This window comes from Procambarus clarkii, chromosome 44, assembly GCF_040958095.1.
Source record: "Procambarus clarkii isolate CNS0578487 chromosome 44, FALCON_Pclarkii_2.0, whole genome shotgun sequence".
Lineage (NCBI taxonomy): Eukaryota > Metazoa > Arthropoda > Malacostraca > Decapoda > Cambaridae > Procambarus > Procambarus clarkii.
The window spans coordinates 10,009,710-10,023,617 of record NC_091193.1 but is presented as its reverse complement, the minus strand read 5'-3'; the positions used below and the strand labels follow the sequence as shown (position 1 = coordinate 10,023,617).

General features: G+C 41.2%; 1 protein-coding gene across 3 annotated transcripts in view; it reads left to right on the top strand.

Moving 5' to 3' along the window:
• The first annotated feature begins 240 nt into the window (after window positions 1-240).
• The window catches only part of LOC123745246 (sterol O-acyltransferase 1), a 45,887-nt gene continuing 32,219 nt past the window's right edge, over window positions 241-13,908 (top strand). Inside the window, exon 1 of one of the 3 annotated variants that reach the window (XM_045725568.2) lies at window positions 241-486. In XM_045725568.2, coding sequence (XP_045581524.1) covers window positions 396-486 — 91 coding nt within the window. In that variant the 5' untranslated portion in view covers window positions 241-395. The remainder of the gene's footprint in view (window positions 487-13,908) is intronic. The other 2 variants (XR_006771309.2, XM_069300642.1) reach the window with 2 other exon arrangements.

Below are 13,908 nucleotides of genomic sequence, written 5' to 3'. Positions count from 1 at the left end.
TGTTTAAATCTATAGAGAATTATAAATTCTTATAGAGACTTGTATAAACATTTCATTTAAATATGTTATTTATATGTAAAAAAATTCTTTTACAAAGTATATTAAATACAATATTTAAATCCTTCAGAATATATAAAGATAAAAGCATCATCTATGAACATGAAAAACGTCATTATAGGCAGCCTGTGAGACGTACGATACATATGCATTAAAATAAATAACGCTAAATAAAAGCACGTTTATATTATTACTTCCGTACTGTCAGTCATGTAAATAATATATATACTTGTTGCAATAGTATGGGTAATTAACTAATTATTTTGCCAAATAACTGTACGAAGACTGCTACAGACAATACGGCATCGATCTATCACATGTGAGGCAGTTTGTAAACAATGGTAGAGGAGGAGGACTGTGGTAGGGTGGTCTCTCGGAGGTCAGTTCACACACGAACGGCTAGAATGAATGGAGACATATCTTCACCTAGTAAGTAGGCTTTAAACTAATGAAGCTGTGTATTTTTTGTAACATATACAGTATAACTGTTACGTGTTAATATTTGCATGTGTCTTCATGTTGTCATTTAAATGAAATGGGCAAAACGATGCACTCATGTTCCCTTGGATGGCTTGCTTTAAATATCGTAATGTTATTAGCATATCCATTAGGGCACGTTCAAAATCCCATCCATTATTAACCCTGAGTATCCTGTTAAACTGGGTATATGAGTGATGGTATACCATCACTCGCCCAACACTGGGTATACCATCACTCGCCCAACTCTGGGTATCTCATCACTCGCCCAACACTGGGTATACCATCACTCGCCCAACACTAGGTAAACTCGACCAAGCTTCTGTTTTAATTATGCCATATATAAGCCATAGATTGTTAAGTTATATGATTTTTTCACGTGGAGAGAACAGTGTGTTGTAGGAGCTTAGCGGTTTTATTGTGTAACCTAAATATAAGTTGCTCGGTATCTAGTAGTGTTATACAAATGTTTGTGATGACAAAGGTGGGATAGTGATCAATTTTTCTGTCAATGATTATGCCAAAGGTAAGTGGGCCTGTTATGTTAGTCTATAGGGTCCCATAGTGCAGTGGTTTGTCATTGGCTCTCAACGAGGGTCTCGTGTTCGATTCCCATGGTAGGATATAGATGGTTGAGTACATTTCCTTTCACCTTATGCCTCTTCACTTAACAATTAATTTTGGGTTGCCATATGTCCGTATTTTCCTGGACATGTCCTGGCTTCAGGTGTCAACTTTTGCGTCCGGGAAGAATTTAAAAAATTCTCAAAGTCCCGAGTTTCAGCTTCCATCATTTAAAAAAATTATATATATATATATATATATTATATATATAAGGCCCAAAGTGTGTTTGACTGGGGCACGGAGGGTTGTGGGACTGTTAGTGGAGGTGTCCTGGATTTTGACTGTTCAAATATGGCAACCCTAAGTTAATTGATATCCAGTAGTTAGGCAATTGCTATGGGTTGCATCCTGGGAAAACTCAGTAAAGTACTTGGCCTCACTCAGTAAGTCTAAATCCTGTACAGACTTCCTCTCTGCTGACAATGGCAAACACTGTCGCCCATTATTGATGCAGATGCTCGAGTGATTTGAAAAAGTTTAGTGTTCATGCAATTCCGGAAGTGATCAACTTTAAGAATATTTTGCTGACGGATTTCAGTGTTGTCACTGAAGAGTGAAGTAGAATGATGGGACTTTTCTTCAGTTTAGTAATAATTACTCTAAAAGAAATTTACAAATATTTTACAGTTACTGGTAGGAACAATTTATGTAAGTTATTGGTATTAAAAAATGTAAATAATACATTGTATTTAATTAATTTTGTTGAGGACAAGAGGCCTTTATAATGTAATATACTTGTATACCTCAGCTGAAGCCTAAGCTCTTGTAATAGGGGACTTAAACTGAGACAATAGATTGCATAAATCTCACATCACAAATGAAAGAGGAACAATTCCTGGACCAAGTACAGGACTCGTTTCTCATACTGGGGGGAACAGAAATGGTTGGGTGCATTTCCTAACGCCTAATGCCCTTGTTCACATAGCAGTGAGTGGGTACCCAGGAGTGAGTTAGCTCCTGGGTAGCTAATTATATACCTGGTTAAACGATTTGGCTGGTCGTATTCTAGGGGAAAATTAGGATTAAGGGGGGGCATACAACTAGGATATTAAAAGATGTTCAATTGCAATCAAACTTTTTTTTGACTAGTTCTATATGAAAAGGGCTGCAACTGTTCCAAGTGTCAGTATCGCAGCCTAAATAGAAAGTGAGATTTTTTCAACAAATTTTACACATTTTCATAAAAATTCTACAACCACACGTTTCAAATTAAATAATTTCTATGACACTTCTATCTCATTAGCATATAATTAAGGATTGGTATGATCGGATTTTCCAAAATATGTTTAGTTTTACTAATACAAATAGTCAAAGTTCCCCCCAAAATTATGCAAATGTATCACGTTTATTACTACAGTATTTATCAAATCAATAAATGAACTTAGGAAAAAATACTTCTTACCAATTGTAGAGACATAAACTCTACTTATAAGGTTTAAGTTTTGTGTAAATTGAATAAAAAATGAAAAAGTAGACGTTTCGTTTGTTACTTGAAAAGAAATAATTAAAAAATGAAGTCTAAGGTGCTGCTATCTGTGGCATCAACCAATTTCCTCCAGATTTGGCACCCTTACAGATAGGCTTACGTGCAGTCAGGTGTATAAGTTTCATACAAATCGCTCGATAAACATATTTAATAAAACAAACAAGAAAAAAGTTAGGAAATTTTTTTTTTTTTTTTAACTAAATTTTGGGGGGATAAAACTAATTATTTTTTTTATTATATGCTATTGTGATAGCTGAGAGTCATAGACATGATTTCAGTTGACACTTGTGTTTGATGTTAATTTTTGAACATTTTGGAAAATTGTTGACATATAATTAAATATTTTTTCTCCCTTCCTATTTATGCTACGATGCTGAGACTCGGGCCAGATGAAGCCCTTTTTATATACAACTAGTCAAAAAAGTTTGTTTGAAATCGACCTAGTTTTCATTTATTGGATATTTGAAAATTATGCCCCCTTAAGGACCTGCCCGAAACGTGCTAGTAGCTTTCCAATAATGTAAAAACTCTCGTATATATAAATCAATAAAAAGAGAAGGTCCTCCCTAGATTGGCAATATACAAATGTCACTCCATCAGCAAAAGAGGCAGAAAGAGCTCAGCAGAAAACACATCTGCAACCTCATGGCGGGAAACCAATATCACTATATTAACCCGTAATCGTTAACACGGGTAAATTTCCACACCACCAGACATCATGAAAGCCCAGACCTGCGATGGTATTACTTAAGGTTCACGTATGTTGGGCGTCGGGCATGTGTCTAGGAAGGAGCCGGTGGGACGCCCCTAGTACGTGAAACACTTCAGATAAGAGACGGGATTTTCCCCATGGACAAGTACTCCCTGGAACCCCGAGGCAGCCTTCCTTGGGACTGTCCCATTGTAACTGTTATACTTTCTAGCAGTAGCTGGACTGGGCGGAAAAAATGTAACCAATTCTTAAAATTAAGCGTCTTGGGAAAAATGTTTTATTTCACAATGTTTCCTAATGAACGTAAAGTTAAGAATTTGATGCTTCTTTGATTCCTAATCAAGAGCAGTGGTTTATTAGCGCACGAGAACCCCTATGACCACACTATCCAGTTTATCATACAGTTGAAGGCTATGGGAAGGGGGAGAGGTTAGCCAAGGTAAAGTCACGTATCCCTGCCTGACGAACTATGAAATGCATCACCCGATTATTTACCTTCATGTTCATACCATAACAAATATATATATATGTTTGCTAACATGAGTGTTGAACACGGCTGTCCCTTCTAATCGGCATGGCACCGTGGTCTCGTGAGGACCAAGTATGGCACCGTGGTCTCGTGAGGACCAAGTATGTCACCGTGGTTTATTCCGGGTATGATATACTGTAGTCGGGTTCGAGTTTTCCCCTATTATCCAAGTCCGACTTGAGGCTAGGCTTGTTTGGTGATAACTTGCTTCGTTAGACTGCTTGCAGCGGTCCACAGGTCCTGTAACTACCAGACCCGGCACTTCCTGCAAGAATATGCCCAAGTATCTACTGAAAAATATCCACTTTTGTTCCGGCAATATTTGTACTTTATGAAAGGAGGTTGAAGAGCTGTGAGCCGCTGAGGTTCACTCACAAACTGGGCACAATATTCAGACGGCGTTGGTTCAACATAGCATCAACGTTATCAACACTTATTCGGCGTTGCTCTTGGATATTGTGCACAATGGGCACCTATAGTTGTATAGGTGTTCTCTGCACCTATAGTTGGGACCCAGTCTTCAAGTATCTTCCATGTATACATTATATGTTACGTGTGTAAATTACGAGAAATAAACACGTGATTAAGAATGTGACAGTGTCAGACCACGGAGGAAAATTGAAACCGGAATTTCCTCAAATACTTTCGTATATTAATACATCTTCAGAAGGAGTCTGAAGATGTTACCTCTCGTTTCCTTGTCAGAGAGTACATTTTGAGTGCTAATGTACCGGGTATGACACCGTGGTTTATCTGTAGATTACCTTGTTGATCTGTAGACGTTTTCGATAATCATTCTCTTATCACAGTCTGGCATGGGGCCAGCCGTCCTTGGTGACTGCCTGGTCTATGAAGTTGTTTGACTAAATACAGAGCCATCACAACCAGACTGATCCAATAACTCCAGCACAAATGTGTAACGTTCTCTTGAGAGCTTCTACTGTTTTTCCCCGCGATATTTCTTATATGTAATGGCAGGGGACTGAAGAGTCATGGCCCCTCTGTTTACCGTGTGATTGTGGGGCCGGGCTTGGCACCATGATCTTGTGGGACCGGGTTTAGCACCAACAAAATTATAGTTAGGAGTAACAGGTGGGTTCCAACTTCACAGTGCCAAATATGAATTCTGATTAGCATTAAATACATTATAAATCCTATAATAAAACAAACGCTAGGATCCGGCTTTAAAACCAGCTGGGAAACGAAAACGGGGCTTTCCTTTGTAAATGTTTTTTTTTTTAGAAACTCGTCGTTAGGCATGCTGAGCCTTAAATTGACAATATATATATATATATATATATAATATGTATGTATGTATATGTGTGTGTGTATATATATATATATATATATATATATATATATATATCGTACCTAGTAGCCAGAACGCACTTCTCAGCCTACTATGCAAGGCCCGATTTGCCTAATAAGCCAAGTTTTCATGAATTAATGTTTTTTCGACTACCTAACCTAACTTTTTCGGCTACCTAACCTAACTTTTTCGGCTACCTAACCTAACCTATAAAGATAGGTTAGGTTAGGTAGGGTTGGTTAGGTTCGGTCATATATCTACGTTAATTTTAGCTCCAATAAAAAAAATTGACCTCAAACATAATGAAATGGGTAGTTGTATCATTTCATAAGAAAAAATTAGAGAAAATATATTAATTCAGGAAAACTTGGCTTATTAGGCAAATCGGGCCTTGCATAGTAGGCTGAGAAGTGCGTTCTGGCTACTAGGTACGACATTAGACATTAGAAATAAAAATATAAATAAAAATGAATTTTGGAGAATTGATTTTTCAATTACCATCAACAGTGAAAAGAAATATATATATATATATATATATATATATGTGTGTGTAATATGTAATATAATATTTTAGGGTCACTGATCTATGTAGCCAGCAGGGGAGGCCCGGTCTGGTGACAGGTGTCACGTTAATATTGAATCTACCTGGAAAAGTTCATCAGATAAAAACATGGGGTTCCCTCCACGAGAGGCAGGCTTCCTGTCCCACGCCAAGGCCAGAAAATACAGTTCAGTGGATACATGTATGTATTAGCGAATGCGACACCAACTTGCCTAGGCTTGCACACGTTTCCAGATAGCTTCTGGTGATAAGCCGTAATATTGGTTTTCCTTTCATTAAGACCTCCGAAAACGTCGTCATCTTCCTTACTTCTCCGATAGGCGAGTCCAACCACTTGGGCTGGACAGTAGAGCGACGGTCTCGCTTCATTCAGGTCGGCGTTCAATCCCCGACCGTCCAAGTAGTTGGGCACCATTCCTTCCCGCCTGTCCCATCCTAAATCCTTATTCTGACCCCTTTCTAGTGCTATATAGTGGTCATGGTTTGGCGCTTTCCCCCCCTGATAGTTCCCTTCCCTTCATAAACATTCCATTCCGATAGGTTATCTTGAGATCTTGAGATGATTTCGGGGCTTTAGTGTCCCCGCGGCCCGGTCCTCGACCAGGCCTCCACCCCCAGGAAGCAGCCCGTGACAGCTGACTAACACCCAGGTACCTATTTACTGCTAGGTAACAGGGGCATTCAGGGTGAAAGAAACTTTTGCCCATTTGTTTCTGCCTCGTGTGGGAATCGAACCCGCGCCACAGAATTGTCCTGGGCGCTATCCACCAGGCTACGTAGGTGAATTACTTTCTTCTGCCTTTGTACTGATGTTGCAAATAAAACTTAACCTAACCTCCCTAAGCCTAATTTAGTACATATATTAGGCCTATGAATGTTAAGTTTAATTGTTAGTTTTATTTTTTTCGGGCTGTAAAGTGATTCGTACCAAATTCTACTATCTAATTGTCCATTGCGCCTATGTATGTACGATGGCCCACATAATTACAAAAAGTCCTATATGAACAGGAGGATCGGCTGCCATATTATATTGAGCGCCCGTACTAGTGGTAAGTGTTTTTCTTAATAAATATAATATTTCAGGATTCGGGGCTGAGAGGCTGAGGGGAATTTGCATGCCAATTTTCTCTTGCAAAGTTTGAGTTTCGTGAAATATCTTATATTTGGTGTGTAATGCGAACAACGTTTATGATGAAAAATGTCAATCAAGGTTTACTTCGTTTCTGTTGGATGGCTAGATTTGTAACTTACGTGCTTATTCAGAGAAGGATGCTTAAGTATGTGTGACCGGAGAACAGAGATAAGAATACGGAGGTTCGTCTAACACGTGTTGGTGCTGTGTAAGATAAGATAGGAATGTGATCGTATCACGCAATGATCCAAGAGGTAAAATGATGGAAGAGGAACAGTTGAGTGAGAGTAGAACTGGTAGATGACTACAGCAGAAGAGTTGAAAATAATCATTGAAACATTGAACAAATGAGCCATAGTTCTGTATGGTTAAGGACGAATAGGAAAACGTGTTGAATTGCACAAACTGGTAGAAGAATAAGAGGAACTGCGTAGCAGAGTGGGAAAAGATGGCGAGTAGTTGATAAGAAAAACAAATTGATATTATGGATACGAAGTGAATGATAGGCAGAAATATGATGAGTAATGGATTTGAAAAGATTAGTTAAACAGAACAGGCAGAATGACGAGATAAGGAGAACAATTAACAAATCTTAATATGTAAACATGAAGTTCTTTTGGAGATAAGTAAGGAAAAACATCACGGAGATTGGTTGACTGGTGAATTTGTATGCTGTAGATGTTGAGTCATTAAGTGATAGAGATTAGAAGTAGGTGGAGAGAATACATTTCAAGTCTGATGCTGGACGTGATGAAGCTAATGCGAACACGATAGGATTTGATGGTATGAGAAGAATAGTTATATTTCAGCTGATATATATATATATCTGAGGTGTAATAAAGCTGCAGGTGTTGTTGAGGTATATGTACAAATAATTAAATGTACTATCCATGTAGTGACAAATTAACAGCGATTGTACGACAGTATACAAATAAATAACAACAGTGAGTGGAGGAATTACTTTACAAAGCATAGTGGACAAAGTGAATACGATGATAATGATTAGTAGAGTGCAGGAAATACATGTGATGTCAACGAAGGGTCTAATGCAGGTGATGAGCATGTATGGAACTAACAAGTTTGTTTCAATGTTGTGAACAGTTGATAAATAGGAAGTATTGTGGCTTAATGAGTTGGGGGGGGGGTTGCTATTAGTGTAGGCTACCTGTACGCCAGGACTGTGTTGTCACTGGTTATTAAATGTGTATGTTAATGGGATCACTGCCTAGTTGTGTTGTTTGTTATTTGTTGTGTTTTGTAGTTTGGGTGAGGGGTTTGTGCAGCGCAACTTGTGTGGTCTTACTTGAGAGAATCCGGTACCTGAGAGGCTTCCAGGCCTCTACACACGGCTCTCCTCAAGTGTGTACTTACTATTTGTGCCTGTTGACTCCAGCTATTAGTTCTTGGACCCCGCCTTTCTGAACAATCTTTTTTCTATATTATATGTAGAAAAAAAGTACCACTACTGCATATATTTTTCTGACACACACTCACGTCCCCAGGAAGCAGCCAGTAGCAGCTGTCTAGCTCCCAGGTACCTATTTACTGCTAGGTAAACAGGGACCTCGGGGCAAAAGAAACTGCCCATTTGTTTCAACCTCTGGAAGGGAATTGAACGTGGGTTCTTAGGACTACGACTCCCAAGTGCTGTCCACTGTGCCGCGAGGCCCGCTAAACACACAGTGTGTGTACATGTTAGTGACATTAGTCTGTAGTTCAGACTACAGACCAGTGGGCTGCTTCCCACATGGTCTCGACTATGTGCACTTGGCTCCCTCGTGGGTTCTCTCTAGTATGGGAAGCAGAGAGCAAGCATTTCGTGGGTTACCTAAAGCGTGAGGAGATGTCAAGCACTGATGGGCAGCGCCACTCATCCTGTGAGTGGACATACCGCCATAGCAGCATGTACAACACCCCCCCCCCCCAATAGGAAGAAAACCCGCTGGGTTGTTCATCCTGTCTCTTGTTCTCAGGCTCAGCTGAGACTTGTTTTAATTAACTGTCTCAAGTGAACAGCTTATCAAACGAGATTAATATTTGTCAACCTTTCAGTACGTTATCTTGCGGGTGCAAAATGGGGGGAATCTTTTAAGAATAGTATCTATATTTGACAAATAGTGTTTTCCTAACTCAAACAATGTGGGGTTTATTATTCTACACATATTTCTAATGACTCTTAGATGTTCACACTCTCAGGTAGTGGTCAAGGCGATGTCCGTCACTCTTACCACAGATTCCGCAACTCCTCTGTTCAACTGTTGTTTCCATTCCGAATCTCTTATGGATATTTGTATCCAAGACGGATTCTCGCTTTTACTGATTCCCTCCCGCGGCCGCCACCTCTTCGTCCATATTAATTGGGATTGCCAGCTGCAGCCATGTTGTACCAGTGTACAGATTCACTGATTTGTTCTTCTATCCTCCTCTCCTCAGTAACCTTGTCACGGTGATGTTGCCTGATGATACCTCTAATTTGTAACGGAGTCTTGGGTATGAAGTACTCAATGTGGTCTCCTTCAGCAGCCAGCACATCTGCTCGTTCATTTCCACAGATTCCAACATGGGAGGGGATCCACAGAAATTTGACGACTCATCCCTAGTTGGTTAGGACTCTCGCAGCTCTCTCGATCTCAGCGACTATCGCAGGATTTTCTGTCCGATTTTTACTAAGGTTTTGTAGAGCTGCTTTAGAATCAGTGCAGATCACTGCACCATTAGTGTTTCGTTCAAGGAATCTTAACGCCATAACAATGGCAGGAAGAATCAGTGTCTTGCTCACTTGCGTTAAAGAGGAATAGTTCTCAATACGCGCTTTTCCTTCAGTTTGTAATTTCGCAAAATGATAAAAACTACTATGATCAATATCAGGGCAAATATGCCCTGAACAATTGTGGAAATGGTGCCAGTGAAGCAGTTAAACAGCTTTATATTGGCGGTACGAGGCCTCATGTTGATGACTTTGCTACACAAGACTTGCAACACCTCACTCTGATGCATACACAGTTTACCACTCTGTCAAGGTTATGTCAACAATCTATATTTCATTTCCCTGGTATTTTCTGGGTGGTTTGTATATTTTATTTAAATGTTTTAAGTAAAATGGGGTTTTAAGAAAAAGTTGTGTTCGTGTTCGTCGTGGTCGTCGTTGTTGGAGATGCAGCTACAGGGAACAAGAGGTCCAAGTAGCACGGGCTATGGTTGTATACATTACCTCAGAGGCGCTAAAATGTACGACGATGGTGACATTGTAGGTGTAATGGCAACTGTGGGTGTTGGGTGGCCCGACGCCGGGGTGTGTGTACTTGCTGGGGTTGAGCTTCGGCTCGTTGGTCCCGTCAGTCAATAGGTGTACAGGTTCCTGAGCCTATTGGGCTCTTATATCTACACTTGAAACTGTGTATAGAGTCTGCCTCCACCACATCATTTTTTAATGCATTAAATTTATTAATTATTCTGATAGTAACAAAATTCTTTCTAATGTTTTTATGGTTCATTTGTGCACTCAGTTTCCATCTGTGTCCCCTAGTGCGTGTGCTCCTTGTGTTAAATAAACTGTCTTTGTCTGCCCCTATCAATTCCTCTGCGAATCTTGTATGTGGTGATCATGTCCCCCCCTATATCTCTCCTGTCTTCCAGCGATGTGAGGTTTAATTCCCGTAGCCTCTCCTCATAGTTCATACCTCTCAGTTCGGGCACCAGACTGATGACAAACCTCTGAACCTTCTCCAATTTAGTTTTATACTTGACGAGATGTGGACTCCAGGATTGGTCCGACATGTGGTATTCAAGGTTCTGAATGATTCCTTACACAAGTTTCTAAAGGCCGTTCTTATGTTGGCCAACCTGGCATATGCTACTGATGTTATTCTCTTGATGTGGGCTTCAGGGGACAGGTCTGGCGTGATATCAACCCCCAAGTCTCTCTCTCTCTGATTCTAGAAGAATTTCATCTCCCAAATGATACCTTGTATCTGGCCTCCTGCTCCCTACACCTATATTCATTGTTACATTTGCTCGGGTTAAAGTCTTAACAACCGCTTGTTGGACCATTCCTTCAGTTTGTCAAAGTCTGCTTCAAGCCTCATGCTGTCCTCCTTTGTCTTAATCCTTCTTGTAATTTAGGCATCGTCAGCAAACATTAAGAGGAATGAGTCTATACCCTCAGGAAGATCATTTACGTATATCAGAAACAGGATAGGTCTGAGTACAGAACCCTGTGGGACTGCTTGTGACTTCACACCAATCTGAGGTCTCACCCCCTCACTAACTGTCTGCTTCCTATTGCTTAGGTACTCCCTTATCCACTGGCGCACCCTACAGTTACTCTTGCCTGTTTCTCCAACTTATGCACCAGCCTTTTATGGGGTACGGGTGTGTGTTGGGTACTGTGTCAAAGGCTTTCCGACAGTCCAAGAAAATGCAGTCTACCCAACCTTCTCTTTCTTGCTTAATCTTTGTCACCTGATCGTAGAATTCTGTTAAACCTGTGAGGCAAGATTTACCCTCCCTGAACCCATGTTGGTGGGTTGTCACGAAGTCCCTTCTCTCCAGATATGTTACCAGTTTTTTTTCTCACGATCTTCTCCATCACCTTGCATGGTATACAAGTCAATGACACTGGCCTGTAGTGTACACACACTCACTCTCACACTCACTCACTCTCACACTCACTAACACTCACTCTCACTCACTCTCACTCACTCTCACACACACTCACTCACACACACACTCACTCACTCTCACTCACTCTCTCACTCACTCTCTCACTCACTCACTCTCTCACTCACTCACTCTCTCACTCACTCACTCACTCACTCACTCACTCACTCACTCACTCACTCACTCACTCTGTGTGTGAGACATTACTGTACAGCCACTAGCATGCGTAGCGTTTGGGGCAGGTCCTTAATCCTACTTTTCCCCGAAATACGACCCGCGAAATAGTTTAACAACCTGAACCAGGTACCCTTGCCTGTACCCATTCACTGAAGGGTGAACAGATGTTATTGTTAAGGATCGGCGCCAGGTCAATCCTCCCCTCCCCGGCCAGGATATGAACCCAGGCCAAAGCGTCGGGCGGGTGTCTCACCACCGCGTCATGGGGGACTGTAAACGCTTCATCCACTTGTTTTATCTAGATCATCCACTTTATCTAGATCGATTTGAAGGTCATTACAATCGTCTGCGTCTCCTATCTTCCCCAGTATCGTAGCATCGTTCGCAGACATGTTCCAGTAATGCTGTATTCCTTTTGGTAGTAGATGGTTTATGAAGACGATGAACGTTACTGGTGCAAGAACTGAGCCCTGTGGTACTCCGCTAGTAACACTCCTCCAGTCAGATTACATTGTCTCTGATGGTCGCCTTAGTCTGTGTGTTGGTGACCCCGACGCCGGGTGTGTGTGTTGGTGACCCCGACGCCGGGTGTGTGTGTTGGTGACCCCGACGCCGGGTGTGTGTGTTGGTGACCCGACGGAGGTTTGAGTGTTAGGTGTTCAGGCAGTGTTGCCTACAAGCATTTTTCTTATATTAAACTTTTCCCATAAATTAGGTGATTCTGCAGGAGTCGTTAGTCCGGGCTGCGTAGCTTATACAATAACAGTATTTTCGAATTTTATATTGATCAAAGCAACTCAACTTATTTTTTTTTTTTGGGGGGGGGGGGTGGAGCACGTGGTCTACCAGCGCTGTGAAACTCTACATTATATTTCGATGATTACATTACATTTACGACTTGAGAACGTAAATTGTTAGGACACAATCGACTTGAGAATGGTCCAGGACGGACCGAAACGTCGTCGTCCCTTCACCTTCTAGTGTGTGGTGTGGTCAACATACTTCAGCCACGTTATTGTGACTCATCGCCTGCATCTACATTATATTTGTTTCGTGTATAGAACATAAGAATAAAGGTAACTGGAGAAGGCCTATTGGCCCATACGAGGCAGCTTCTATTTATAAGTATAGCACAGGTAACTTGAAGTCCTTGTTAAAAACCAATGTGTAACTAGCATCACGCCATTGTTACTTGCATAGTTAAATAAACTGTAGGGTTCAGTTTCTGAGCCCCATGTGTGTCACTGTAACCCTTGCCTCCACCTCTCACGGGATGGGTATGCATAACAAATTACTAGACTTAAACCTTGTCTACATGGTTTAAGCACAACAACGAATATACCAAAGACTGTGAGCGGGTATTCACTGGAGGTAAACCTCCAAAGAACACCTGATCCAACCAGGTGGTGATTCATACGCCAGGCTGCGAGCAGCTGCGACCAACAGCCTGGTTGACCAGACCCCCAACCAGGCGGTATGGTCGGAGACCGGGCCGCGGGGCGTTAGATCCCCAGAACCTCCACCCGGTAGGTAGGAAGGTGCAGAGCTAATGGCAACACTGCTATACCCCACTTTGATAGCTCCCTGGTGACCGTTGGCCCCACCACCCTGCTGGTAAAGTCCCCACCCCCCTAATAAACCCCTATGCTGGCTCCCCTCTCACACTATAACGTTACTAGGGTGGGGGGGGGGTTAGAAATAGCCTAAGCTACTGTATCCCTTTGAGATGTATTTTCTTTCTTGTCTCAATAAACATACTTGAACTTGACTATAAGGTATCTCGGGTGTATCACCTGAGATACGTTACGATATCACCTCACCATACCGCCACCAAGCGAGGGGTTACTAATTGTGACTTAAACTTAGTTACTTGAAACTACTTAATGCCGCCACCACCTTCGTCTTTGATCAACAACATCTAGTACTTAACATTTACCGGTGATGGGAGAGTTAACTATATGAGTTAAGGATAACACGGGGGGGGGGGAAGAACACGGTCAACTTCCACTATTTACTTCCACTATAACTCTATGATTAAATTACACGAATGTGTACACAAGATTGATAATTTAGTGATATAGATTTATTTAATTACGTTCAATATAAAAATCCTAATGTTGACAAAACCACACAGTAGAAAGTGAAGGGACGACGACGTTTCAGTCCGTCCTAGACAATTCTCAA